At 42.1% G+C, this 27,718-nt stretch overlaps 1 protein-coding gene across 1 annotated transcript in view; it reads left to right on the forward strand.

The window, feature by feature from the left end:
* Window positions 1-27,718, forward strand: part of LOC308298710 (protein phosphatase 3 catalytic subunit alpha) — a 122,899-nt gene that overhangs the window by 54,968 nt on the left and 40,213 nt on the right. The window contains exons 2-6 of the mRNA XM_080742360.1: window positions 2,330-2,530; window positions 20,306-20,430; window positions 21,054-21,165; window positions 22,167-22,312; window positions 23,041-23,180. Of these exons, the coding sequence (XP_080598486.1) occupies window positions 2,330-2,530; window positions 20,306-20,430; window positions 21,054-21,165; window positions 22,167-22,312; window positions 23,041-23,180 (724 nt within the window). The remainder of the gene's footprint in view (window positions 1-2,329; window positions 2,531-20,305; window positions 20,431-21,053; window positions 21,166-22,166; window positions 22,313-23,040; window positions 23,181-27,718) is intronic.

Raw genomic sequence — 27,718 nt, forward strand, 5'->3', positions numbered from 1 at the left:
GACATACAAGGTTTCCACCCGACAACAACGATATTAAACAAACATACTGTAACACACTTTTTTCATGATATATCAGTGAACCGTTGTGTAAAAGTGGTTGGTTTCAGATGGAAAATGCATCCACAAGTGTTGTCTTGAGTCTTCTGAACAGATCCAGCATTACTGGGACATAATGAATTGAATTGGAGTGACACACTGTTCTATTCAAGTCGCCAATTATGGAAATTGAGAGTAATGCAATTTGTTGTGGAAATATGCCGTGCTAATTTCCTTCATGCTTCCAACTGCTTTTGTAAAGGAAATGTGTAATCAGGCTATTAGATAATCCTGAGTGACATATGAGAAAACAAATGACACACAACAGTGTGGCTTCTATAGCCATTGTCTATGCTTAACATTGAGGTTGGAAAGTATTGATAACCTTTACAGCTCATTAATTTAGCAAGACACTAGTTTGTAATTTTCATAACAAGTAGTTGTGGCTAGGGATGGGACGCGATATTATCGTTTATCATGATAAAAAAACACTCACGATAATCGTATCGTGGAGATTTAATTTATCGTGATATCATTCTCCGTCATGCACTGGGATCAATTCATCTTTTATATGCCGAGCTTAACCACTTAAACCCTCTATAATTGGTAAAAGGTACTTATAATATACGTACTTGATACAGTCTTTTTTTCACTCTCTATCAAATGTCTTTGCCAAAAAATAGCTGATCTACAAGCTCACAACGTGTCGCGTTTTGCGACGCGTTGTGAGCTTGTAGATCGGCTATTTTTTGGCAAGTGTTCCACCTCAGGATAACTTCTTCAGTGCCATATTTAAAGTGGGCGCCAACAAAGGGTTAAAAAAATAGTGTGCACGCTGGTGCACACATTCGTGCACAGATCATGCACTATGCATGTGCATGCTTTTCACAGTTTTCAAACAAAAACATTTCAGGCATTCAGGAGAAGGCAGCCCTTATGTTTTCTTCAAATGTAAACAAACATGGCTGCCATGTTTGAAAGATGGGGTTGGTATGGGGGTTAAACATGCAATTTCGCGATCGCGATCATGGCTAGTACACTGTTGGAGGTCCAAATTTATTTATTTTTTCAAAAAAAAAAAAAAACAATTTTTTTTTTTTTTGTATTATTAAAAAAAAAAAGACGTCCAGAAGACGTCTGGCAGGGAGGTCGATAGTTAAAAAGACGGTTTTATTATAGAAAACGTCTTTTTTGACAGGGTATGAGATAATGGATTTTGATCATCGCGATAATATCGCAATTCGCGACTTCTTTTGGCACAATAATTGTGATATGACATTTTCATATCGTCCCATCCCTAGTTGTGGCATGGCAGTCAACCATTCCGACCACATTATCCCCAACTCACTGTTTCCCGAGAGCGTTGTCTGGGAATACTTGGCACCTCAAGCAAGTATGGATCTGTTGTTAACATTCGGAAATGAACTGACAGGTCATAGCAGCAAATCAAATAAATGCGGAGGCTCGCAGTGGGTGGGCTCTAAGCAGGGGAGGGAGCACCACCGAGCTGAGTGGATCCCGCAGAGTGCATTATGCAAATCAAACAGCTTGACCACGGTTTCCTCGTTGATGTGGAATGGACTGTGGCGTCTTGTTCAAACATCGCCATTATTTCTATAAGGCTATCAGGATTAAAAGATGCTGTGAGTTCAGCCCTGGACATAAATGCTAAACCATGGCTTCTCAAAGGGGGGGGGGGTCCTTAGGGGAAATTATTTAATATAGCATTAAAATCAGTTTAACCAGGTTAAATATATCTATATATATTTGAAAACAGACAGTATACAAGCTGGTAGATCTGCCATTTTCAAATAAAACTTAAAAATCTATAGTTTTGTAACATTTTATCAACACAAACCTTGTATGGGGGCCCCTGGCATGAAATATTTTCAGATGGGGGTCCATGGCCAAATGCACATTAATTTGGGGGTTCTTGATATGAACTTGATGGGGCAGCAGTGGCTCAGGGGTAGAGAAACCGTCATTAGAACACGGAGTGTTCCCAAAGGGTTTGATCCCGGCTCCCCCAGAGTTAGTGTTGAAGAGTCCTTGAGCAAGACTCTGAACCCCTAGTTGCTCCCGGTGAGCAGGTTGGTGCCTTGCATGGTTTCCTCCGCCATCGGTGTATGAATGTGTGTGTGTGTGTGTGAATGGATGAATGCAATGCACAATCTCTGTAAAGCGCCTTGGATAAAGGCGCTATATAAATGCACCGTTTACCATTTACCATTTATGAACACGTTGGAGAACCACTGTACTAAACTACAACTTGTGTTTGTGCTTCTTCCTGTAGCGGTCCCCTTCCCACCCAGCCACCGGCTCACAGCCAAAGAGGTGTTCGACAGTGAGGGGAAGCCCAAGGTGGACGTGCTGAAGGCCCACCTTACCAAGGAGGGCCGCGTGGACGAGGCTGTGGCCCTCAGGCTCATCGGAGAGGGCGCCGCCATCCTACGAGCAGAGAAGAACCTACTGGACATCGAGGCACCTGTGACAGGTAGGCCTCCTGTCTCAGAAATGTCTAGTGGTTGGGCGAACCGGCGGACGGACGGTGGATGTCACAAACTTGTAGATCTGCTATTTTTTTGGGCAAATGTTCCGCCCTAGAATAATGGATGATGGGGATATTTTGATTATCACGATAATATTGTAAATCACTTTTTTTTGTTACAATAATCGTGAGATGACATTTTCACATCATCCCATACCAAATTTGGCACAAACGCTGTCTGCCATGAAAATTGGGCCAATTATTTTTGCATAATCGTTTCCATGTTGGAAAATATTCTTGCATCTTCCAACATTTTCCCCAAATTGTGGAAAAAAGCAGATCTACAAGCTGACGACTCAGTATTGACATGCTATGCGTTTTGAGCTTGTAGATCGCCATTTTTAAAATATTTTGAAATGTCTGCCCTGTGCAAGTTTTGTCTAAAACTTGCACAAAGTCTAAAAGTCAAGCAGAAATGTAATATTCATGTTTTTAGATGGCTCTCTACGGTCTAGACTGGTTGTGAATTTGTCTGCCATCCAAAACATTACTAACTGGATTTCAGCTTGACCTACATTATCATTTTGAATAAATTAAAGTGATGTTGTGTGATTCCTATGTGCATTCAGTCTGTTGAAGTGTAGCTTGCAGGCTACAGTGCAAACGGGTGGCTTTGTGAACTTGCAAGACAGATACAGTATATTTATTTTCCATATTCAACTATAGGTTCATACAGTATATGGAATATTTGTTGACAGCCCTCGCATATATATAGATTGCCCTAAACTCCCATTTCAATAGAACAATTATTAGATAATCATTTTTTTTAGGTGGGTCAGCCACATTTTTGATGTGTGATAAAGTTATGAAGTTATGACTGATGCTTTTTGTGATTTTTGCCTTTGACCATGACCTGACTACCTTCAAAATGTAAGCAGGTAATCTAGGGCAGTGGTTTTCAAACGTTTTAATTCCAAGGACCCCCATTTTAGCATGCATTAATCCCACGGACCCCCATAACTCTTCAAGAGTGTACAAATGGAACCAAGTGAACCTGCAAGAGTCGTCCGGGTTCCCTTTTCCAAGGCCAGGAGTGCTCTACTGTTTTTCTATTGTATAACCAGATGTAACACAATTAAGCTTGCTGTCTCCGCTCAACGAAGATAACAAAACCTGAAATGCTCTGTCACCTTCTTCCCCTTATTTTGCAACCAGCAGTGACTGGCAGGTGCAACGCGCGGATATTGACAATAAGTAAAGACCTTTATGTACACTACTTAAAAACTCACTTGGTGTTTGTTGTTTGGTTAAACATTACTCTCATAAGAGAACATTTGTTGTATTCGCCAGATAAGCGAGACAACACCCCTTGTGCTAATTGCAGAGGTGGTAATACCTTCCCGGGAGAGGGTGATGTGTGTTTAGATGTGATATTACAACTTAACAGGTGACTCAGTGCACCTTGAGGCTCTGTGCGGGCCTTGTGGCTGTTGTGCCATGGCAATATATTTTAACAAGCATAGAGAGGGTCAGAGGCAGTTTGTCAAAACTAACAAGCTCTCTTGACTCAGCAAGGAGGCTATAGGTGACATTAAAGAACCCCTCTGCGGAACAAGGGAGCATTACAGTGGCTAGCAGCTTGCCGACCGAATGTTAATCTCAAACAACCGAAAAGCAAAAGAAAACCCTTCAGTACTCCTCCAGGGCTATATCGACATTTACAGTCAATAGCTTCTGAAAACAAAAAAGGAGACACATTTAGAAACCCTTTATGTTAGGGTGACCGTATTTTTTAAAACCCAAACAAGACCCTTAAATCGCTTAATGTAAATCCAATTTCAAAAATGGCGAAAATAGTTGATCTACAAGCACGACAGCCTGTTGTCAGCTTGTACTGTAGAAAGGTTATCTTCATTTCTTTGACATTGCATTACTTTATACATCGCAGCTACTGCACCATTCGTGCTGCACCGACGTGACAAATTCACATTCAGGGCGTTGATATCATTCAAAAGGCGTACACTGAACCTTCCACCAGAATGGAACATGATAAACATCTGTCACAATTTGGTAGTGAATGTTGACAACCGGAACATTTTCGTATTTTACAGATATTTGTCCGGGACGTCTGTTGTTCGCCGTACACTACTTCCCCGGCAATCATTTGTTGACCCAATTTTTCTCCGGCTTTTGAATATAGGCTGGAAGTTGTTGCTTAGCTTTAGTTTTTTGTTCAAGTAATCTAAGCAAGCACACTGGGTGAGTGGAGTTTAAATAGAGCTGATTCAGTACAAAGGGAGCAGTAGGAGGTGGACAGATGCATATGCATAGCCCTAAAAAGCATCTATTGTTGCCCGTCTCGCTGGTCAAGTACCTGGGTAAGTGCCATCAGACTTTGTAATGAGGCCTTTGAAGTCCTCACAATCGGAGGCAGCGAGAGCCTCTCGGTGGAACTATGGTAACCAATCATCTCCTAATGGAGATCATTCTCAAATAATAGATGTATATTTACCGCCGGCTCTTTCATCCTTGGTGACTTGAGCGAGTGCATGCAGTGGCCCACCATCTTGTCACCACAATGAGAAAGGGCCTACGGCAGGGGTCTTCAACAGGGGGTCCGGGACCCCGAGGGGGTCCTCAGAGTTACTACAGGGAGTCCTCCAAATCTTCCAATCCTTTTTATATTAAGAACTTGAACCCTAGTGTCCATATTCTGATAACTTTAGCCAAAAATAGCCGATCTACAAGCTCACAACGAGGGGAAAAAGAGCAGACTAAGTACATAGTTAAAGGTCAAGTTTATTAGGTAATGACGTCTCAAGTGGTTAAATATCTGAAAACACAAATTGACATGATTCCAAAATACACTGATGATTGTGCTGTCAAACAAAGAAACTATATGGAATCTATGAACATGTTGTGGGGGTCCCTGCCTCATCTCTCTCTCAACTAAGGGGTCCTTGGCCTGAAAACGTTGAAGACCCCTGGCCTACGGTATCAATATGCATGGAGGAGGCCCGGAAGTGTTCCATAATAACTGTATGATTGGCCAATGGATTGTGGATACATTATCTTACTTGGCTATTGTTCACAACTGCATCTAATAGGGAAAAAATGCATTTTGAGCTTGTAGGCTGATTATTTATTGATTTTATTAAATGACCGATTATTGTTTTATATTTGATTAAATCTATTTGTTTGTTTAAAAATAAACAATAATCGCTCAGGTTTATATATCGCTTTTCTTAGTACTCGAAATCGCTTTACTTAAAAAGAAAAGGAAGGAACCAACTTTTTTAAGAAAAAATTAAATAATAGAAAGATACTGTAAGTGCCGGACTAAAATCGATAAAAGGTTAAGCCTGGCTTGAGAGACATCTTAATAACTCAACCAGGCTCAGCTGGGAAAAGCTTCCTTGGCTTTTAAAGAGGTGATTTTTTAAAGGTGGTTGCACACCGCTGTGTTTTTTCGTTGCGTTTTGGAAATCCGAAATCCGCAAAAAAAGGTTTATCAGGCCAAGGGGGGAGAGAGAAAGCATTTTGAAAATAGCCAATCTACTAGCTCACAATAAAATCACATTGTGATGCGATGTGAGCTTGTAGATTATTAGATATTTTCACTATTTTTGTCATTTCTCTTTTTGTGAATATCAAAAGGTTTCTGAAACCTTTTCACCTACTATACGGGTATAGTGATTTGCCCAAAATAGTAATGATGAATCGATTGTTTCATTAACACATGGGCAGCCAAGGTTTCTAACATTTCTAGCTGTTGCTGCTGCCACCGTTCACTCACGCTTTATTTTGAAGAGCCTCGGAAGCTACGTGAGTGTCTACTGACGATTGAGGAAGAAAATCCATTTGTTTACAAACGCTCGCGAAACTAAAATCCAAACCGGGGCCGACCATCGCGGTAAAGTGTCGCCGTGAAAACAATCAGATCTCTGCTTCCCTGGCGTTCTTTGCACCTCATTCATAGATAAAGCCCTTTTTATGTTTCAGTCTAGAATGGAAATCAATGCAGCCTAGTCACGCCATTTTCTCTCTCTGCGAGCCACGGTGTGACGTATGGACTAGGGTCATTCACAGGGAACACAACATGCGCGCAGCACGCTGGACAGTTAACCCTTTGTTGTCTTGTTGAGGAACGAGACAACTCCTTTTGGCAGAGCGACCCCTAGTGGCCTTATCTCGTTACTGAACGAGTTTGGCCCCTTGGGTGTTAAAGTATCTATAATTAATTAAATCGATTAGTTTGATACATTTTGGCACCCCTACAGTAAACCGTACACCCGTCAATAAGTTCCAGTTCCGGGGGACGTTCCAGGGAATTTCACCTCATCCAGTCAGTGTGTACGCGCGCGCGCGTGTGTGTATGTGTGTGTTTTGTGTACATGCACTGCAGTGAGTCACTGATCCCACCCACTCAACGCCTCTGTTTCATCCTCTCTCCCCCACTCAGCACTTCTGCTCAACAAGCCGCCCACACCCCCGCACACACGCCATATTTGCCTATCTGTTGTATGCAAACCTCACCCAGTCTCTCTGTCTCTCTGTCTCTCTCTCTCTCTCTCTCTCTCTCTCTCTCTCTCTCCAATTCTCTCCTCACCATCTCTCTCTCTCCCTCTCCCCCTCTTCCTCCCTCTCCCCTTGATCACACCCGGCCCCTGCAATCAGTATGTAATACACAAGTCAGCACATTTCGGCCTAAATATTTATTACGGGACGCAGGAGACCAGAACGACGCGCCAGCGATATCACAACAACACGGAGAGCCCCCGAGCCCTCCCTGTGTACAGACAACACGGTCACTTCCTGGTTGAGCCAGATGGCAGGTTGGGGGGGGTTTCATGGGGAGGGGGTGGGCTGGGTGTTTGTTACAGGAGGAGTTAGGCTAAGGCCAGGGAGTGCAAGCTGCTCCCATGGCCCTCGCACAAGTTGGCTGTTGTTGGCAAAGCTGGAAAAAAAGAAGAAGAAAAGAAAAATGCTACTACGAGACGTATTGTTTCTTTTACTACTGCCAATGTTGTTGTCGCCGTTATGGGTTAGCTTACGCAGCTGCCTGGACAGCTAAACCAAAACAGGTCTGAGGAGAGCCTGCACGGAAAGACGGAACGTACATACATTTACTTATATGTATATGTATATGTATATGTATATGTGTATGTATATGTATATATGTACTGTAATTTAAAAAGTACAAATTTTAGGTATTTGTACTTTACTTGAGTAATTTCCGATTTCCAATACTTTTACTTCTACTCCGCTTCATCTCGGATCCAAATATTGTACCTTTACTCCACTGCAATTATTTGAAAACTTGAGTTACTTTGCGGGTATAAATTATAATTTTATAAAACATGCAATAACCACTTTAGCCCTTAGAAAATAGCTGATCTATAGCTGAAAATAGCTGGGCTCACAACGACGTGTTGTGAGCTTGTAGATCTGCTATTTTCAAACATTTTGTACTTTTGGTGCTTGAAGTATATTTTGATGCCAATACTTTCATACTTTTTGAATACCGGACTTTTATTGTACTTGTAATTTCTATAGTATTTCTATATTACAGTATTGATACTTTGACTTAAGTAAACCACAGTTGCACAGTGAAAAGACACTGACATTATATTGGACTTCAGTAGAACGCTGTCTCTTCTCGGACGGTATTGTACACAGCGCACACCACAGAGGGAAGAGGGCACACTTGTTGGTGATTGAATCTGCATTGTTCCAGCTGCCTGTGTGTTGCATAAGGTCATCTTGTCATCACATAAGGTTAACACCTGGTGATGTTTGCAACCATTTTAGTTCCTGATCCTGTTTTAGCTCCTTAACTGGACATTGTGCAATGTTTGTTTATTGTTGTAATTGCGACCGTAGGTCGCATTTACTATCAAACCCTGCACAAAGTGTCAGTCCGTCAGTCCGTCAGTCTGTCCGTCTGTCTGTCACACCTCACACGTCACACTCTTGCCCTGCTCATATCTCCTCAACCGTTGCCCCGATCCATGCCAAATTTTGCACACACGCTCCTTGGCTGCCAAACTACAACCTCCAAGGACCCCCGGAGCTCCAGGGACCCCCAGGTCCCTGGGGGACCCCCAGATGTAAAAAATGCCCAAATGTGCAAAAATGACCAAATGACCACCCCAACGGGGCTGCTCACGGGGAATTCCCGGGGACCACCCACTCCTGCTGCTCCAGAACGGATGCAAAAGTGGTGGCGCCCCCAGTGGAGGACCCCCTACACTGCAGCTCACATAAAATGCCGTAACTCCGGCTAGGAGCGACCGGGGCAGCCGGGGCCGGTACCTATTCGTCCGCCTTGCCGGCGCGGAGACCCCACCCCTCATTTCTCACATGGCCCTCTTCTAGCGCCACCATGAGGCCGATTCTTGCAAAACACATTTTTGGACACTGCTCCTACAATTTGTGCCCTAAAATCACGCAAATCGGTACAGAGTATGTCTACACTCATCCCATCAACATGAATCTCTCCCATATAGCGCCACCTCCAGGCCGATTTTTAAAAACACATTTTTGGACACTGCTCCTACAGATTTTGCCCTAAAATCACGAAAATCACTACACAGTATGTCTACACTCATGTCATCAACATGGATCAGGAAGATTTTGGCAAAACACATTTTTGCCCTATTTGTGGAGATAAGTGACCTACGGTCGCTTCTCTCCCGATTAGGGAGCCTTACTGGTAATAGTGTTTTATGCTGCCTCTTGGCCGGGTCACTCTTCGAAAGGAGATTTCAATCTCATTGAGTACAGTACTTTCAACCTGGTTAAATAAAGGATATGATGAAGATGTTGTATAATCAGTGGTGTAAAAAGTACTCGCATATTTTACTTGAGTAAATAGTACTGCAATGTAGAAATACTGTTGTTACAAGTAAAAGTCCAGAATTCAAAATGCTCTTGAGTAAAAGTACAAAGGTATTGGCATTTGGCTTCAAAATGTACTTAAAGTACCAAAAGTAAAAGTACTCATTATGCAGAATGTCCCATTTTAAGTTTTCAAATGTATGAAAATCTTTTGAAACTAGCAGATCTACAAGCTATGTAGCTGTGATCTTGTAGATTGGCTAATTTCAAATGGCCGAAATGTATTGGGTTGAAGTAGTTTATGTCTGTTTTGTAATAGTAATCAATCTACAAAGTAACTAACTAGTAACTGAAGGTTTCAACTAGCCAGTGAAGCTTCACGTGACATAATATAAATAGGCAACCACACTTGCAATTTCACAGAATTGCACCTTTCTAGTTATCCGTGCTAATGGTGCTAAGGAGGGCTGTGGCTGTTGGTCCAGAAGGTCCTTCATTCTGTCCAATACTTTAGCCCTTACTTAGTGATTTTAGTGACCCTGGCTTTCCTCGAGTGCAACCATTTTGTTCAAAATTTTTTCAAATCAAATGGATGGATTTTCATGGCACTGACTGAGCGTTAATGCTCACCAGAGGATGAGCCCTACTGATTTTGGTTGGAGATGTACTGTAGGCCCAATGTGTTTGACAGCGCTCCCTATCATCACCATCAAAACATCAAATCAGGGAACATCTTTTCTTAGAAATGGTGTTCCATTCCTCCAATAGAGTTCCAGACACTTGTACAGTGTGTATGCCAAGGTATGTTGAAACTGTTGAGGTGACTTCGTATTTCGTAGTGGCCCAATACACCTTACTAAGACATTTGTTGGTCTTTCCTCTAACTTTCCACCCATCTAGCTTTTCGCCTGTCGAAGTGGTTAGTGTAGTGGTCAGATTCAGACTAATCGATTTAGTTGATCATAATCAATCTTAAGATTTCTTTTGCGATTAATTGCCCAGCCCTAATAGGAGGAGACATCTACTAGTCTCCATCCACCCAGGTGACCAGCTCCAGGGGTTAGCAGTGACCGAGACTACATGGGTGTTGGGAGAAAGTTGGGATGGTGTGGTAGGGGCCTAGGGGGTTATATATTGAACATCTCAGTCAGATGAAAAACAATTCCTTCCACGTGCTAAGTCAGGGTTCCCCAATTAGTTTTCCCCAAGGGCCTAATTATGTCTAGGGTACCAAGCCGAGGGCCACAACATTGCAGGGGGCGACGGTGGTGTTCCCGCTGCTCCAGCAACAGTTCAGATATCGTCGTTGTCGGGTGAAAATCTTGTATAAACCGTTCGTTTTGCATTTATCATTTTAAAAATGATTTAAACTAGTGAAAACAGCCGATCTACAAGCACACAACGCCTCGCACCGCGAGGCGTTGTGTGCTTGTAGTTCTGCTGTTTTCACTACTTTTGTGTGACGGGCCGACGGCCTTGTATGATTTGCGAAAGAGCGTACACATTTGGAGATACGAGATTTCCACCCAACAACGACTATATACTAGTGTTGTTGCTGCTCTTATACCACCATTATTACTGGGGTTGGTGGGGGCCAGACAGTAGCCCCCCGCGGGCCGCAAATTGCCCGCGGGCCGCCTATTGGGGAACCCTACGCTACGTCCTACCGGAGGAAACTCCCCCTGTTAGGTGATAAGAAGCGACTTACAAACTCCTCATGTATTGAAGGAAGCATGAGCTCAGTTCAGGGCTCTCCCCAGGCTGGCAGAGGAAAAGTAGCACCCAGGTATGGATTACATCTCTCTCAACAGACTTGCAATCCCTGCACCTTTTTCCTGCAAAAAAATAAAACACTTTTCCTTTGTACTTCTCGAGTGGTGTCAGGTTTTGCTGCAGGTTCATCGTCTGCTCCGGCAAAAGCCAGACACCCGTCACCCGGTACCCCCACCTCCCCCTCAGACCTATCTGTGCTCAGAGAGCCGGTCCATTTGTTTGGAGTGGCCTGTGTGTGCTGTGTGTAGGCTCTGAAGCCCAGTTGTGTAATGGTCGGCGCCCCCTCACTCTCGCTGCGGCTCGGCGAGATCACTCCAGCAGCAACAGAACACACTGTATCATATAATGTACTCCCACCTGCTCTCCTTATGCAGGCTTTTTGTGTGTGTGTGTGTGTGTGTGTGTGTGTGTGTGTGTGTGTGTGTGTGTGTGTGTGTGTGTGTGTGTGTGTGTGTGTGTGTGTGTGTGTGTGTGTGTGTGTGTGTGTGTGTGTGTGTGTGTGTGTGTGTGTGTGTGTGTGTGTGTGTGTGTGTGTGTGTCAGTTCGTGAGGGAGCGAGAGAGAGAGACGAGAGACGAGAGACAAAAGGAAAGGGAATATGAGTGAAAATTGAGGGAAAGTGTCCGTGTTTGTATTGTTGTGTGTGTGCGCGTGTGTGTACAGTATACATGCAGTGATGCATGCTGTGTTGAGCCATAGCCATGTCTATTATAGTGCTCTGGCGTTTGTGTTTTGGTTTGCAGTGCACAAACATCAGCCATACATTTACTTTGAGATGGCATTTGAATCACTTCCCCTGAATAATAGCATGCTTTTTTTTTTTTTTTTTTTCACCTGTGTGTAACTATGAATTGGTTTGGTGGAAAGCAACTACTATATTCAAGTACAGTGTTGTGCAAAAATAGTGAAAAGATCAGATCTACAAGCTCACAAGCATGTGACCTTGTAGGTGTCATATTTTCATTAATATTAAGTGAATGCATATTAAGTGAATGCATTTTTTTGCCTATGTGGATTGTGGATTGCCTATAGGGATTGATTATTAATCGATTATTGCGCTCGCCAAGAAGTATAATACAGGCATTAAGACTAATCCATTTTCTCACTTATGATGCCATATTAGAAATCTTTTTTGTCGATTTGTGGATATTTAAGACATATTAGAAAGTCGTCCAAAAAGAATATATATATTATTAATTAATTATTCAATTAACCTACATTAGCAAGAGAGGGGCACGGTGGTGCAGTGGTTAGCACCTCACCTCACAGCTAGGAGGTCCTGGGTTCGATTCCCGCCGGGGGACGCTGTGGGCGTGTTCCTCCCTCCGCGTCATCAGCACCCACACCCTAGGTGGGGTTGGCGATAGGGATAGGGCCTTTCTGTGTGGAGTTTGCATGTTCTCCCTGTGTCTCCTAGGGTAATGCCCTCACAAAAACATGCAGTAGTCCTGGTTTCTATACTACATCCCCCTAGCCAGCCAGGTGCTCCCCAATTCCCCTGGCGCGGCAGGGGGAGAGCGGAAACCAGGACTACAGGTTAGGTAGTTAAAATAAAAACCTACATTAGCAAGAATAAGTCAGAGGTTCTGAATGTCGGCTTTGATATACTGTACCGTATGTTTGTTGAACTGGCCAGTCCTATAGTATAGTACTGTAGGGAGCATTAGAAATGTTCATTAGATCGATCTGATACTGTGGGCAAAGACAATACAAATGACCAGTGAGATGGCAGCAAGAGAGGCCATTACACAACCCCAGGGCGTTGCTGTGTGGTACTGTACACAGTGTAGAAGTGAAACCTACGGTTACATCTGCCCGTAGACACATGCAATGACACAAGATCAGTCTGTAACTGCCCAGGGTCTCGACTTGTGATTGAAGGGGAGACATTGCGTCCTTGCGACATTGAGTCCTCACTATTGTTTCCACCAAGGTTGTGTCTCCATCAATCTATCCATCCATCCTCCCACACACCCATTTGTTTGTCCAAGGTTGGCTTTCTGTGGTGCTAGGCAGTGGTGGAAAAAGTACTCTTGTTTTTTTTTTTTTTTTTTGTAAAAGTAGCAATACTGCAGTATAGAAATACTCTGTTACACAAGTGATAGTCCGGGATTCAAAATGTGCTTGAGTAAAAGTATGAAAGTGTACTTAAAGTACCAAAATTAAAAGTTCAAAATGTTTGAAAATGGCAGATCTACAAGCTCAGCTTACAGATCGTCTATTTTATTTTTATTTTTTGGGGCTTTTATGCCTTCATTGATAGGACAGTAGACTGACCGGGGAGTGACAACACGGCAAAGGTCGTCCGGATCTGGAGTCTGTTTTCAAATAGCCTTGGTATATAATAGGGCTAAAGTGGTTAATGTACGTTTTATAATATCATAATTTATATTTTCAAAGTAAGTTGTAACTAAAGTTGTCAAAGACTTTTAGTGGAGTGAAAGTACACTATTTGGATCCAAGATGTTGTGGATTACGGAGTAGAAGTAAAAGTATTGGCAATTTGGAAATACTCAAGTGAAGTACAAACACACTCAAAATTCTATAGAAGTACAGTACTTAAGTAAATGTACTTAGTTACTTTACACCTCTGGCGCTAGGCTAGGCACCCTTTTGCTTCCTCAGTCCCCGGATGCCTTGGCTAAGCTGAACCGTTGGAATTTTCAAAGCATGTGTGGAGTTTATCTCAAACACTGTGGCTTTTTTCCCCCTTCCCCTTCCTTTTTTTTGACAGCCCGAATACTGTAGATGTCACTTGAATCTGGTCCACATATTTCAGAGGCTAACAGTAAACAATGTATTTTCACCATAATTGGTCTCTCATTAGTTATCTTTTGGACAAAAGAGTGCTGTGTGCACGGTATTCATGGAAGTGTTGCGGACGTTTTCAGGACAATTATAGTTGCACAATGTCAGACATTAATACCAACAGCATTCCTCCGTTTTTCCTCCAACCAACAATGGAAGAGTTGTGTATTGTATTCAGTTTCACTCCAGGATATCCTTAATGTCAGGTTAGAATTTCTTCTTCTGTGACATGAGTTGACATGAGTTGAACTGCTGAGTAATGTTTTCCATGCCATTAACCACTTACAGTAAACCCTACATTCTTATTAGTTGACTGGGATACCCCAGGGCCCTATAATTGGTCCGCTCCTTTTCCCCTCTACACCAAATCTTTTTCTCTATACACCAAAGCTTTTTTTTCCCCTCTACACCGTGGGTTTTCAACCGATGGTCCGCAGAACCCTGGTGGTCCGCAGAGGTCCTTATTTGAGCTGGAAATGTTTAAGCCCCACCCCCTCTGTCTTCCTATTGGCTGGGCTTTCAGCAGTCATAACTCCTGTTCGCAATATGGTACCGTTTTGAAACTTGGTTACTGGACTTAGACCACCAATAGGTATGAGCTGTAATTGCTGAAGCCCTGCCCCCTCTATCTTCCTATTGGCTGGGCTTTAAACAGCCATAACAACAGTTTGCAGCAAGCTACTGTCTTGAAACTTGGTGTCTGGACCTAGACGGCTGGACTTAGCGAGCTGCAGGCACACTTAAAATGTCATAGACATTTTCTTTTCTAGTTTGCTACTCTTCTTTCTTGTTTGCATGTGAATAATACTACTTTGAGAGAGGTCTTAGGCTGTCATGCTTCGTCCAGGTAAAACAATATTTAGCTGATGCATTCAAATGTGTCTGTAATCTGTATCCAACAAAGATGTTGTGCTTCTTGCCAAACGATATCCCTGCTCTTTACTAGTAATAAAATGCTTTGAAGGCAAGTCATGGAATGAAAATAGGGACTCAATAATCTTTTTCCCGCTTCGGCAAATCTTTATTTTTTATTTTTCATCTACACCTAATCTCGTCACGTTGCAACTACACGTTGTGAACTTGCTATTTAATATGCTATTTTCAGCAAAGGTTTGCCTATTATGACATGCCCAGAATAGGGATGCTAGGGTTCATGTTGTTAATAGAGGTTTCCATAGATGGCTAGTCCTACCGTGTGTACAATCACGGCTATGAAGTGAGCGAGATGCGAGATGCATCCTTTGAGATGACTTAATTGTTTTTGGCACGGGATATATTTTATAGCGACCATTAAATCGTGCATCAAGGTCGTAGTTATTTACATTAGAGATGTGTTTAATGCTGCCTTCCTGACAACAGATCCTAATGAGCAGAAATCAGAACAATGATATCACTGGATACACAGCGGGTTCGGTACAGGCTCCCAAGGGTTTTAAGAGATTTAACAACTCTCTCAAAACATCAATGGCAGTGTTACTCTTGTGTTACTCTTGTGTTAAAGTGCCGGTTCTGAGGGAACTACTGCACACTCTGTTTAACCCATTAAGACCTGAGGCCAATTCTACAAATGCCTTCTAATAGTTCTCTCACTGTCAATATTTTTCAAAAATAGCCAAATAAAGGAAAACCCTGATGCTTTTCCGGTTTTAACGAGTTAAACCCTCAAATTCGGCTTTCGAAAATCATTGACTTGATTGAAAGCTCTTCAACAGAGTGCCATGGTTCAACTACCGTACATGCAAATGTTGAACTAGAATTTCAGCAATGGCAGAGTCAAACGACCCACAAAATTGAGTTGGATAGAGCCGCAAGCCACCGTTTTTTATTGTTTGTGCATTTTACATAGACGGCAACCGTAGCCAGTGCTGCTAGTCTGGTAGCAGACAGAACTTGATTGCCAAAGGGAATAGGGACACCTTTTAGAACATTGGGATAACAAGTCCTTTTACCATGGTACTATATTTACTGTTTGCATTTAATACAAGACAAATGGATTAAATGCAGTGAAACCGATAAGGGACGGCCTCTGATATTTACACAACTAGTCCATCAATATCAGCTTCTTTTTTTGAGCGTTGCTAACCACTCCTACATCTGGATTTGTGTGTATGTACGTCCGTATGTCCCGCATGACACCACAACAATTACTGTACATTTAGCCCATTTAGGCCTAGGATTTTTGAATGCTTTAACTATTGAAAAATAGCAGATATACAAGCTCACAGCGCTGCACCGAGTGCCGCGCTGCGAGCTTGTAGATCTGCTATTATTGAAAAAGTCGTGAAAATGTGTGCAAATCTTTGAATATATATATATTTTTAAAGTGAATGTTTGTAACTAAAATTTTGCTTCTGGGGGGTCCCTGGAATGAAACATTTTGAGATGGGGATCCGCGGCCAAATACATATCATTTTGGGGGTCCTTCACATGAAAAGGTTTGAGAACCACTGACACAGTAGTCTCTCAAGAACAGACTAACTGAGCTCCAGTTAAGTGAAAAGGACCTTTTCTTTGACGATGGCTGGCCAGATTGCTGACATAGAAACATAGGTTTTTCAAAAAAAACTTTTTTTCAATAGTTAAAGCATAAAATAATGATACACAGTAATGTGTACCCTTTCTGAATGGGTTAAACTCTATACTGCTTTACCTCTACACCATATCCCTTCGCCAAAAATAGCGAATATACACGTTTAAAACGTGTCGTTGTGAAGTCCACGTGTGGGGGATGCCCAGTATAGGTACCCTAAGGCTCATGTGGCTAATTGGTTGTCTCTCTGGAAGACTTGCTTATACACAGGCTTCAATTCTCACTCGTACAGCCAGATTCAGCTCATAAAGCAGCATCAGGCGAACATGAGTAACGCTAGCTGTCGTATCCTTCAAATTAGATGTCACTCTGGTCACCCTTTTAACTACCTAACTGGATAATTGCTTGAGGAATTGGATTAATTGCGCCACACCAAAGCTATGCTCGCCTGCGACAGTAGCGTCACTTGGAATGGCAGCGTACGTTGTTTTTTTCAAGACGGTGTCATGAGGTCAGAAATTAAGAGGAAACAATTAACCAGCATCTGCGTTCCTAGCTGCTCGCTAGTGCTTGGACCTAATAATAACATATATTGTGCGGATATGACGGGTATATTCATTAATGACAGTGTGTCTATTATATATTTACCAGAGTTGTATACCAAATATCTGTATTCAGCGGCACAGCCCAAGATCAAACTGCATACTCTTGAACAATAATGCTCCCGTAAACATGAACAAAATCTTAAATTGGAATAGCTCATGATTTAAAACAATAGAATTAGGCTTAGCCCATTAATACCAGGAAAGCATCTGTGTCATTTTACATTTTAGCTATGTAGAATAGAGCACATTGGTTGGCTTTAAAAAAAACACAAAAAAAAACAGATATACAAGCTCATAGCGCATCACTTCGTACTGTGCTATGAGCTTGTAGATCTGCATTTTTTAAGCGAAAGTGATTGTCTTTCTGTGGATTTTATAAATATTTAACCATTTAAAAGGGTTAACAAGCTTGTGACTAAATCATAACTACACTGGATACAATGGAACGCAGGTTCTTTTTTGGGGGGTATTTACTGGAAAGTAACAATTTTACAAGCTCTCCATTAGGGATGGGACGATAAGCGATATTATCGTTTATCGTGATAAAAAACACTCACGATAATCGTATCGTGGAGATTTAATTTATCGTGAAAGGATTTATCGTCCTCCATCATGCACTGGGTTCAATTTACCTTTTTTTTTGCCGAGTTGCATATCCGGTACCACTTAAACCCTCTATAAGATAAACGCGTAGTGAGCTTGTAGATCTGCTATTTTTTTTGGCAAATGTTCCGCCCCCAGGATAATGGATTTTGATTATCGTGATAATATCGTCAATCATGATTTCTTTTGTCACAATAATCGTGATATGAAATGTTCATATTAGGGCTGTCACGATATGACATTTTACATGACGATTAATTGTCACTCAAATAATTGGCGATTAACGTTTTAATTGTGTTTTCGTCGTTGATAATTACATTTCTGTTTGGCTTTTAGGCTTTGAAGTTGTACATGGTAGATATGACACATAACCTAAATATACAAAGAAATTACTGACATATTTGACAACTTACTACTTAAAAAATTACTTTGATAGTGGAAATAGTGGAAATAGCCGATCTACAAGCTCACAACGCGTCGCGATGCGACGCGTTGTGAGCTTGTAGATCTGCTATTTCCACTATTTTTGACTTTTTTTTGGAGCGGTGAAAGCGCTCCCAATAGACAGGTATGTCTGTGGCTGGCTGGCTATGTGGCTGGCTGGCTGGCTGGCTGGCTGGGTATGTCTGTAGCCTGGCAATACCTTGAGTGGCCACACAAGTTAAAGGGGGGGCGCTGTTGTGCAGGCACAAACACACAGGCACAAACACACAGACACACACACACACACACACACACACACACACACACACACACACACACACACACACACACCGCTCCACTTCGAACGAGGTTTGATTTTTTTATATATGAAAGTTTTTCAACGTGGAAACGATTATGACGATTATGAAAAATAATCGCGATTATGTTAAATAATCGTGATAAGACGATTATGTAATAATTGTGACAGCCCTAGTTCATATCGTCCCATCCCTACTTTCTGTCTGACAGCCACAGAATCTCTTGCTTCTGTTCTCCTCCTGTCTTGGCCTGGTCTCTCCAGGGAGCAATAGGGTGTAGGGTCACACGGGGCCATTGGAAAGCAGTCCTTTCTCTGAGTAATCACTGCTTCTTGATTCCAGGGGAGGTGGGCTCTCCTTCTGCTAACAATCCCCAGACACTACTTCTCTGGCTCGCTGTTAATTTGACTGTATGGATTCCGGAATGACAAAATTAAACCATATTCTGTTGGAATGGCTTGAGATGGTGCTTAGCACTGTGTGTGTGCATGAGTGCGTGTGATATGTATATGCAGTATATCCATAAATTAGCTGAACATACCGTCATTAACATTAACAACATAATTGAACATTATGTCATAATGATGTAATTCACATAATCACACATTGCCACAACGTGTGAGAGCTTGCTGGGTATGCCAGTCTTAATGAAATACCGGTACTATGAGATTAACCACTTAAACCCTGTATACTTTGTTGACCAGAGTCCCACAGGGGTTTACGCTAGGCTCTGTCGTTTCTCTTTTAAATCTCTCCACTAAAAATCTTCGCCCCCCCAAAAAAGTCTCACAGCTCGTCATGAGCTTGTACATCAGCTATTCTCCCCCAGAATAGGGATGTTCTTGTGGTACAGGAAACAAGAGTACTGTACGCAAGCTCCAATTTTCCATGAAAACAGGGAAAAGAGGTGATGGTAGAAATGCTCATGAAATCTTCCTTTCCATGGTTCCGCACACTGTCTTTCTGTCGTTACCCGTGATATATCAGTTGACCTCCTCTCTCTCTGAGGCACGTTGATGTGAATGACTGAAACGTGCTTTGAACAACTGCAGTTTGTGTGTGGAGATGTAATAAATGTTGAGTCAAGTCCTCTCATAGAGAGCTACAGAACAACCTCTGGGAACAGATAGACGGTATTTCAGAAGATCTGATGCACACATTTAGTTAACCCATTTAGAACGGGTACACATTATTGTGTATCATTATTTTATGCTTCAACTATTGAAAAATAGCAGATATACAAGCTCAGCGCGGCACCGAGTGTCGCGCTGCGAGCTTGTAGATCTGCTATTTTTTTCGTGAAAATCTGAATTTTGACACGATTCTATAAGTGTCTTTTGAATCCTTCTAAGATTTTTTGAAGAACCCATGTTTCTATGTCAGCAATCTGGCCAGCCATCGTCAAAGAAAAGGTCCTTTTCACTTGACTTGAGCTCAGTTAGTCTGTTCTTGAGAGACTAACTATGTCAGTGGTTCTCAAACTTTTTTATGTGAAGGACCCCCAAAATGATATATATTTGGCCACAGACCCCCATCACAAAATATCTAGTTCCAGGGACCATCCAGAAGCAAAATTTTAGTTACAAACGTTCGCTTTGAAAATACATCCATTCAAAGATTTGCACACATTTTCACGACTTTTTCAAAAATAGCAGATCTACAAGCTTGCAGCGCGGCACTCGGTGCCGCGCTGTGAGCTTATATATCTGCTATTTTTCATTGGTTAAAGCATTCAATAATTCTAGGCCTGAATGGGTTTTAATTGATGGGAAACAAGCAGGCGCCTTCACTCTGCGTCACTTCTCTCACCAAATCCCGCTTGCAGGAAGAATAACTGCCGTCCCTAATGTCCCCCTAATGTCCCCCTGTTGTTTTCCTTGCAGTTTGTGGAGATATCCATGGGCAGTTCTTCGACCTCATGAAGCTTTTTGAAGTAGGAGGGTCGCCGGCGTCCACGCGCTACCTTTTCCTGGGGGACTACGTTGACAGAGGGTATTTCAGTATTGAAGTAAGTCTCGGCGCGCTGTGGGGCGCTTTCATTTCCCCCTCCACGCGAATTAAGTTTGACACACACCATTTGCCCGTCTGAAGCCTTGCGTTATTAATAGCGTAGTTCGAATGAGATGGCAGCTATCAAGAGAGATGACATGTTCAAAAGACTGAAGTCTCTCATGTATTTATGTACTATTTATGCGCCGTAATACTAAATGCAAACAAGGAATGGATCATAAATGCCATCTCTTAAATGTACACTGTGAACGAGTCGGTTCGGGGCTTAAACGCTAGTTCTTGGTTTACCTTAACTGTAGGTGGGAATTTGCCTTGAAATGTGTCAGCTTATCATTCAACACTAAGGAAGAATTACGGATTTATTGTATATATATAAAAAGGAGAGTCCTCCACTTGTAAAGAGTTCTCAAAAATATCCGTTCTTGTAGGATGAAGCATGATACCAAAAAATGTACCATATCAATGTTTAATCGCCAATGTAATTCCTCTTAGATTATGTCACTCGTTGAAACTGACTAACGCTGACTTCACAATGTTGTTTCTTTCAGTGTTGTATAAAGATGCTAATCTAACTGCTGTTCCCTTTTTTTCTGTGTGTGTGTTCTTCTGTCTTCATTTCAGTGTGTGCTGTACTTGTGGGCCTTAAAGATCCTATACCCCAAAACACTGTTTTTGCTGCGTGGGAACCATGAATGTAGACATTTAACAGAGTATTTCACATTTAAGCAGGAATGTAAGTAACACTTAAAGCACTGGTTATACACTTTTCCATTTTCCCAATTTAACCCATTTAGGCCTAGAATTATTGACTGCTTTAACCAGTGAAAAATAGCAGATATACAAGTCGTGAAAATGTGTGCAAATCTTTGAATATATGTATTTTTAAAGCGAACATTTGTAACTCAAATTTTGCTTCTGGGTGGTCCCTGGAACTAGATATTTTGAGATGGGGGTCCGTGGCCAAATAAATATCATTTTGGGGGGTCCTTCACATGAAAAGGTTTGAGAACTACTGACATAGTAGTCTCTCAAGAACAGACCAACTGAGCTCCAGTTAAGCGAAAAGGACCTTTTCTTTGACGATTGGCTAACCAGATTGCTGACATATAGAAACATAGGTTTTTCAAAAAGTCTTAGAAGGATTCAAAAGACACTTATAGAATCGGGTAAAAATTCAAATTTTCACGATTTTTCAAAAATAGCAGAACTACAAGCTTGCATATCTGCTATTTTTCAATAGTTAAAGCATAAAATAATAATACACAATAATGTGTACCCATTCTAAATGGGTTTAAGAGAAGAATGTGTCAAAGCATCCTGTTTGAGTAAAACGGTGGAAGGAAGAATTGAGTGATTTCTTTTTCTGGTGTTCATTATGCATCCAATTCCTACCACCGACTTCAAATGCATGAGTGCCCTCACTCTGGCACGGCCAAAAGAGTCGGGCACATTCTTGCTTGCCTTGATATTTACACATGTCAAAACTATTTCTCTTGGACTCGGGCAGTGAAAAATACAAGGGCACAGTGAGTCCATGCAAAGTTTTTTTTTCTTTTATTTTTTTATGTCTTTGGGATGTTTTTTGGCACTTTTCTGAGAGCCTTTCCGTGCCCTGCCCAGCAACACTGCCCTTAGTGTGTGAAGACCTGTGGTTTTGTTTGACTTGGCGTTTCCCCCCCCCCCCCCTCCTCACTCGCCCACCACCCCCGCACCCACCCCCACCCCCCTCGACAGGTAGAATTAAGTATTCTGAGAGGGTGTATGACGCGTGTATGGACGCCTTCGACTGCCTTCCCTTGGCCGCCCTCATGAACCAGCAGTTCCTGTGTGTACACGGAGGACTGTCCCCAGAAATCACAAATCTTGACGACATCAGGAAAGTATGTGTCCCAGGCCGAGCGCTTTCCTTGCCATTTGAAAATAGAAAAAAAGTGGTGCAGTGGCTGTTGAGTACCGTATATTTCCAATTAATCACCCGGGGGCAAATAGCCGCCAGGCACCAATTAACCACCGGTGGTTCAAATCGATTTGGAAAATTAAACCCCCGGGCTACTATTTGGAAAAAAATACTGTATCTGAAAAGGTTGAATGCAAGATTTGTTTTCATTTCATTTTTGTTCTTTATTCTTATCACATGATAAGCCAGGTGTAATAGGAGGGGGTGAAATTTGTGCATTGCAGTTACGTTAAATAAAGCATAATATGTAAGAGAAAGTGAAGAATATGCATAAAGTGTAAAGGTTTAGCTAAAGGCACAATAACGGTGCTGTGATGTAATTATCCTAGTATGTTCTGCCCTCTATTTAGCAAAATATGAAAACAAATATCAAATACACATCAAATGTGTTGAGGATGTACTGCATCTATAGTCAGATAGTACATAAAGGGTGTAACTGAGTTCTGCAGTTTATCGTGCAACATATCAAATATCAGCAAATATTCACCAGGAACTTTCCGAATTCACCAAAGTGACCGCTCTACCCCCTGAGCCACTGCTGCCTCACGTATAGATACTACTTTTGTTCTTTTACATCTTTCAGTCACGCATGTCAGATAATAAAATCACGTCAAGTTGACGGGATGTCTGTTTTGGCTTTGCCCCCCGCAGCTAGACAGATTCAAAGAGCCTCCTGCGTACGGGCCCATGTGTGATCTGTTGTGGTCCGACCCTCTGGAAGACTTCGGCAACGAGAAGAGCCAGGAGCACTTCACACACAACACAGTGCGTGGATGTTCTTACTTTTACAGGTGAGTGATCTGCTCCGTACTATTGTGTCCTGTTCTGTTCTGATTCTCTGCTCTTGAGGTACTTTCTTCAAAGCACAGTTTTTTTTGCTACTCGTCCTACTTTTGTACACAATTCATACAAAACGCTACACATTATCTCTGGATTCATGTGATAAACATGTAGGCTTTTTACCAAAAAATAAATATATGATTGCGCAGTTTACCATGAGAAATGTCACAGCTTGTCCGTAGACGTGTGCACATATTTCTATGGGCAAACCCATGGACCGTAAAAATGTGTCATCATGATGTCATCATCACTGTGATGTGACACTAACAGAATCCCTTTTATGCCCATAAATGAAGTTCCCTGATGTCATCAATATTAATATTAGAGATCCCTTTGATGCCAGGGGGTACAAATCCCTTTTATGCCCATATATGGAGATATGGAGATCCCTGTGATGCCAGGGGAACAAATCCCTTTTATGCCCATATATGGAGATCCCTGATGTCCACATCCCTGATGTCCACATCACTGTGGCACCCTGAGGCATCTTACTAGTATATATACCATACCAATTGGCTGTCCTGAAGAAGGATGCGGGAGCTGAAAGCTCTTCGGAGCTGGCCGGGTGTATGGAGAACCGGAAAGATTAGAGACTCCGATGAAAGCTTGTCTGAGGACGACCGAGAGAGAGAGAGAGAGAGGCTGTAGTTTAAATCGCGAGCTGAAAATGCATCTCCTGCTTACTAAAGAGCTGGAGAGACAGAGAGACTTTGATAGCAGTGATTTCTATCAGAATATACTGTAGAGCTGTTTAACACCAACTTCTCCCCTGACTTATTATTTTGTAGTGTTTATGTAACCCGCGTTGCCTTTAAATCGAGTCGCTGAACAAAATGAGAGATGTGTGTGCTGTGACCCGAAGGGGAGTCCACACTGTCATGAGACGTAATGAACTTGCACATCACCACGGGGCACACACTCCTCCCTCCAAACAAACCCAGCACTCCCTGTGCTCATTATGGCCTAAGTGATGCCATCTTGGCCCTGGCATGCCAGCGGCACGCCAAGGCAGTCAGAAAATGCCAGAAGAAGTGAAAATGGGTCCCCCGGCTACCAAGATGCAATCTCTCTGTTCTTGTTCTTGTGTTTTGTTTTGATCTTATTCCCTCTTATTTTCTGTCCTAAAATGACAGCGATGTTCCTTTTTGGGGGGGACATGATCATCTGAAAGCAGGTGCTCCAGCCAGCGCTGTTATAATGTCACAGCTCACAGATTATTTTATTTCTGGAGGCTTTCATTAGGTTAGAATATACTTTATTAACATGAGGATGGCAGCAGGAGAGCAGCAAAGGCATGACATGTACAGTATAACTGTGATACTATACTAAAGCAGGCAGCATACTAACAGCCTAGGAAATAAGAACATGCATCTATATAGTAACCTAAGCAGGAGCATAACTTCGGCATGGATTCTGCATTCGGGTCATTTCCTGCAGGCCCACGATCACGTGTGTACCATGTACGGCGAAGTACATGTATGGCCATGTACATCGTGGGTACCCGAGACCATAGGCGATTTTAAGGGGTGTCCTTGGGTGCACTTGCACCCCCTGGCCACCAGGTGGCCATTTTTTTTTTACTTTTTTTGTAATGTAACTATTTTATAATTATTAAATAAAACAGTGATCGTGGTTTGTAAAATGTGCGCAAAAAGAGAGGAGGGGCAAGTATTTCTGTTGTTAACTTGGCAGACTTGGCAGGCACTATGGGTGGTCTGTGAGATTAACACCATATAGGCATTTTACAGATTGAGAAAGAACACGAAATTAAACTGCAGCAAATAATTGATCAGTATGCAAGTGCCAAAAAACGGAGGCTGCAGTTCATTGTGTAATAAGGATGATTGCTTGATTGCTTGATGATTAACTTGATGTTTGGATTTATATGTCCTGTGCTGCCTCTGCCTGCAAAATATAAGTAAATTAATTTGCTCATGGTGTCTAGAAAAAGAAGCACCTGTTTTGCACTTTTTTTTGTTTATATTGTGTTACATTTGGGTAAAAAATAAACTGCAGAAACGCGTTACAACAACAGGACAAAACCGCTAAAAAGCGATTTTTTTCCCCGCACGCGCGCTGGCGCGCGTGTGCATGAAATGATAGAAGTACTTGGTCTGTCTTGCACCCCCTGATAGAAGAGGCTAGAATCGCCTATGCCCGAGACCTTCCGCGGGGTCTGACACAGAACCTATAGGTGGAGCTGGGGTGGTGGCGGGGCAGCAGCTTGCAGCAACAATGACTAACTACCGGGGCAGGTCTACCTATGTATTGTGGGTAGGGGGCGGGACACGCAGGTCCCGTCCCCGCGAGCGGAGGGCGCACCACATGAAAGCCTCCCGAACTAGACTTCGATCCCTACGGTCCTCCGCAACATTTTCTCACTGTTATTGGATACAGATTCTAGGGGAAGAAGTGTTCTTTCTAGCAGTGGTTCTCAAAGTGGATTCCATGGTTCCTTTAGGGGGTCTAAATTGACCACTGCTTCATAGTATTACCCGTAGATTATGTGAGCCATCAGAAACTGCAATTGCAACTGCAAGAAAAAAAAACTAAATGTTGCTTTTGTTTGTATTGCAAGAATCCTATCCAGAGAAGGATGCTTTTGAAGGAAACGGCTTAAAGTTTGTTGTCACTTGAACGCAACCAGGCGGAACTCAGAAGTTACAGGGGTGTTGACTCCCAGGACTTACGGTTGTGACACGACGACGACATCCACCTCTGTCCCCCGTCTATTTCCTGTGTCAGCGTTGGCTTGTCATTTGGTTTCACTTTTCGTCTAGTGCCTTGTTTTCATCAGTGTCCTGCACTTTGTCTGCCCAAGGGGGTGGCCACTAATTGGCATCACGCTGGCATTCTGGATTTATGAGTCAGTTTCAGCCAGACTGAGGGAAGGAGTCATTCCACACGCCCTTCCCACAAAACGAAAAAAATATATAACATAAACCTTGTTTCCTTGTTTCTCCTGCCTTGCAGCGACCGAGATTTTTTACCCCGGCACCACGGGCCCCCTCGTAACACTTTTACAAAAGCTACCGAGGCATGAAATTTGGAAGTTTCTTTTTTTTTTTAAGATGTTCTGTTGTCATTCTTTGCTGCAATTGCATAAAATGAAGAAGAGGAAAGAACTTTTTTTTTTCTCAGCAGCTTCTACTTAAGCCATTGATACAACATCAAAGTTGCTCAAGTAATTCTTGTTCCTTTTTCCTCTTTTCTTTTCTTTTTTTTTTATGCACAACTTGTCACTTCCATCAAACTCATTAACATCTGCGCTCCATTCTCGGGCAGATGGGAAATGCTCGAAGTGCTAACTGCCAAAAACAGAACTAAGCCTAATTGCATTTAGTCTGCTGAAGGGGCTCCAAATGCTATGCATCAACACTACATCTGCTGCAGCAAATCATGAGAGAAATAAGACATTTATTCCTCATCCTTAATACCCCTCCTCCTCCTCCTCCTACTCCTCACAGAGGAGACGACACGCTGTTGGTTCTCGTGTCCCACTGGGCCCGTCCTGTGGTGACATGTAGTAGATGTATTGGGTTTGTCATGTGTGATTGTGTGCGTGCGTGTGTGTACCTTTCTGTTTTGATACTATCTGCTGTCAAGTAAGACATCTACTGGATTTTTTTCTTTTTAATTCCTTCCATAAAATAGCAGTTGTTTCCCTTTTCATTCCTTTTTTCCCTTCTTTTAACCAGATTTTTCCATATAAATCAGTCCAAAAGGAGCATAGACATGCCTGAAATAAAGCCCAAACATGCCTTAAATAAATCTTTAAAAACAGAAATTCTGAATGTTTGACAAGCCCTTCATCCTTTGAGAAAATGTGGGATTATGCCAAGTTATGGCAAGCTGTGATATTATCCATTAATTGAAGTGAATTCAGTTTGGTGAAGATTGACAATTAACGTAGCTTTTATTGGCCTTGATATACTGTAATATGATGACGCCTAGCTTCATAATGTTTCAGCACAAAAGGTTAAAAGGAACCGCTATTCATACACGAACAGGAATACTTCCACAGCTGTTAAGTTGTTTCTGATATACAGTGTTTATCCTATCTAATTGGTTTGATGTCAAATGTTCACAAATAGCAAATGTACATTATGTATATTTACAATAGTCTATGACTCCTGTAACTTCAACTTTATCATCACATCACAAGTTATCAGGTATAATAGTGTGTCGAATATGTAGAGAAATAAGGAAAACAAAGTCAGATAACAAGAAGAAACCATTTAAAATATGCATAAGCTGCATGGTCAACATATTAAATACATGTAAAATATTGCAGATCTACAAGCTCACAATGCTACTTTCAGAAGATGTGCCTCTTTTTTATATTATTTGGCAAATTTGGCCAATGTTTGATCAGTTTTTACAGTATTAGTTTGTTAATTACGTTGTGCAGTAATGGTATTTTTTAATCTTTTCTTTCTTTTCTTTCTTTTCTTTTTTTAGGTAATTGTCACTTTACTGTCTCTCGGGG

Source organism: Nannobrachium achirus (assembly GCF_963921795.1).
Source record: "Nannobrachium achirus genome assembly, chromosome: 14".
Classification (NCBI taxonomy): domain Eukaryota; kingdom Metazoa; phylum Chordata; class Actinopteri; order Myctophiformes; family Myctophidae; genus Nannobrachium; species Nannobrachium achirus.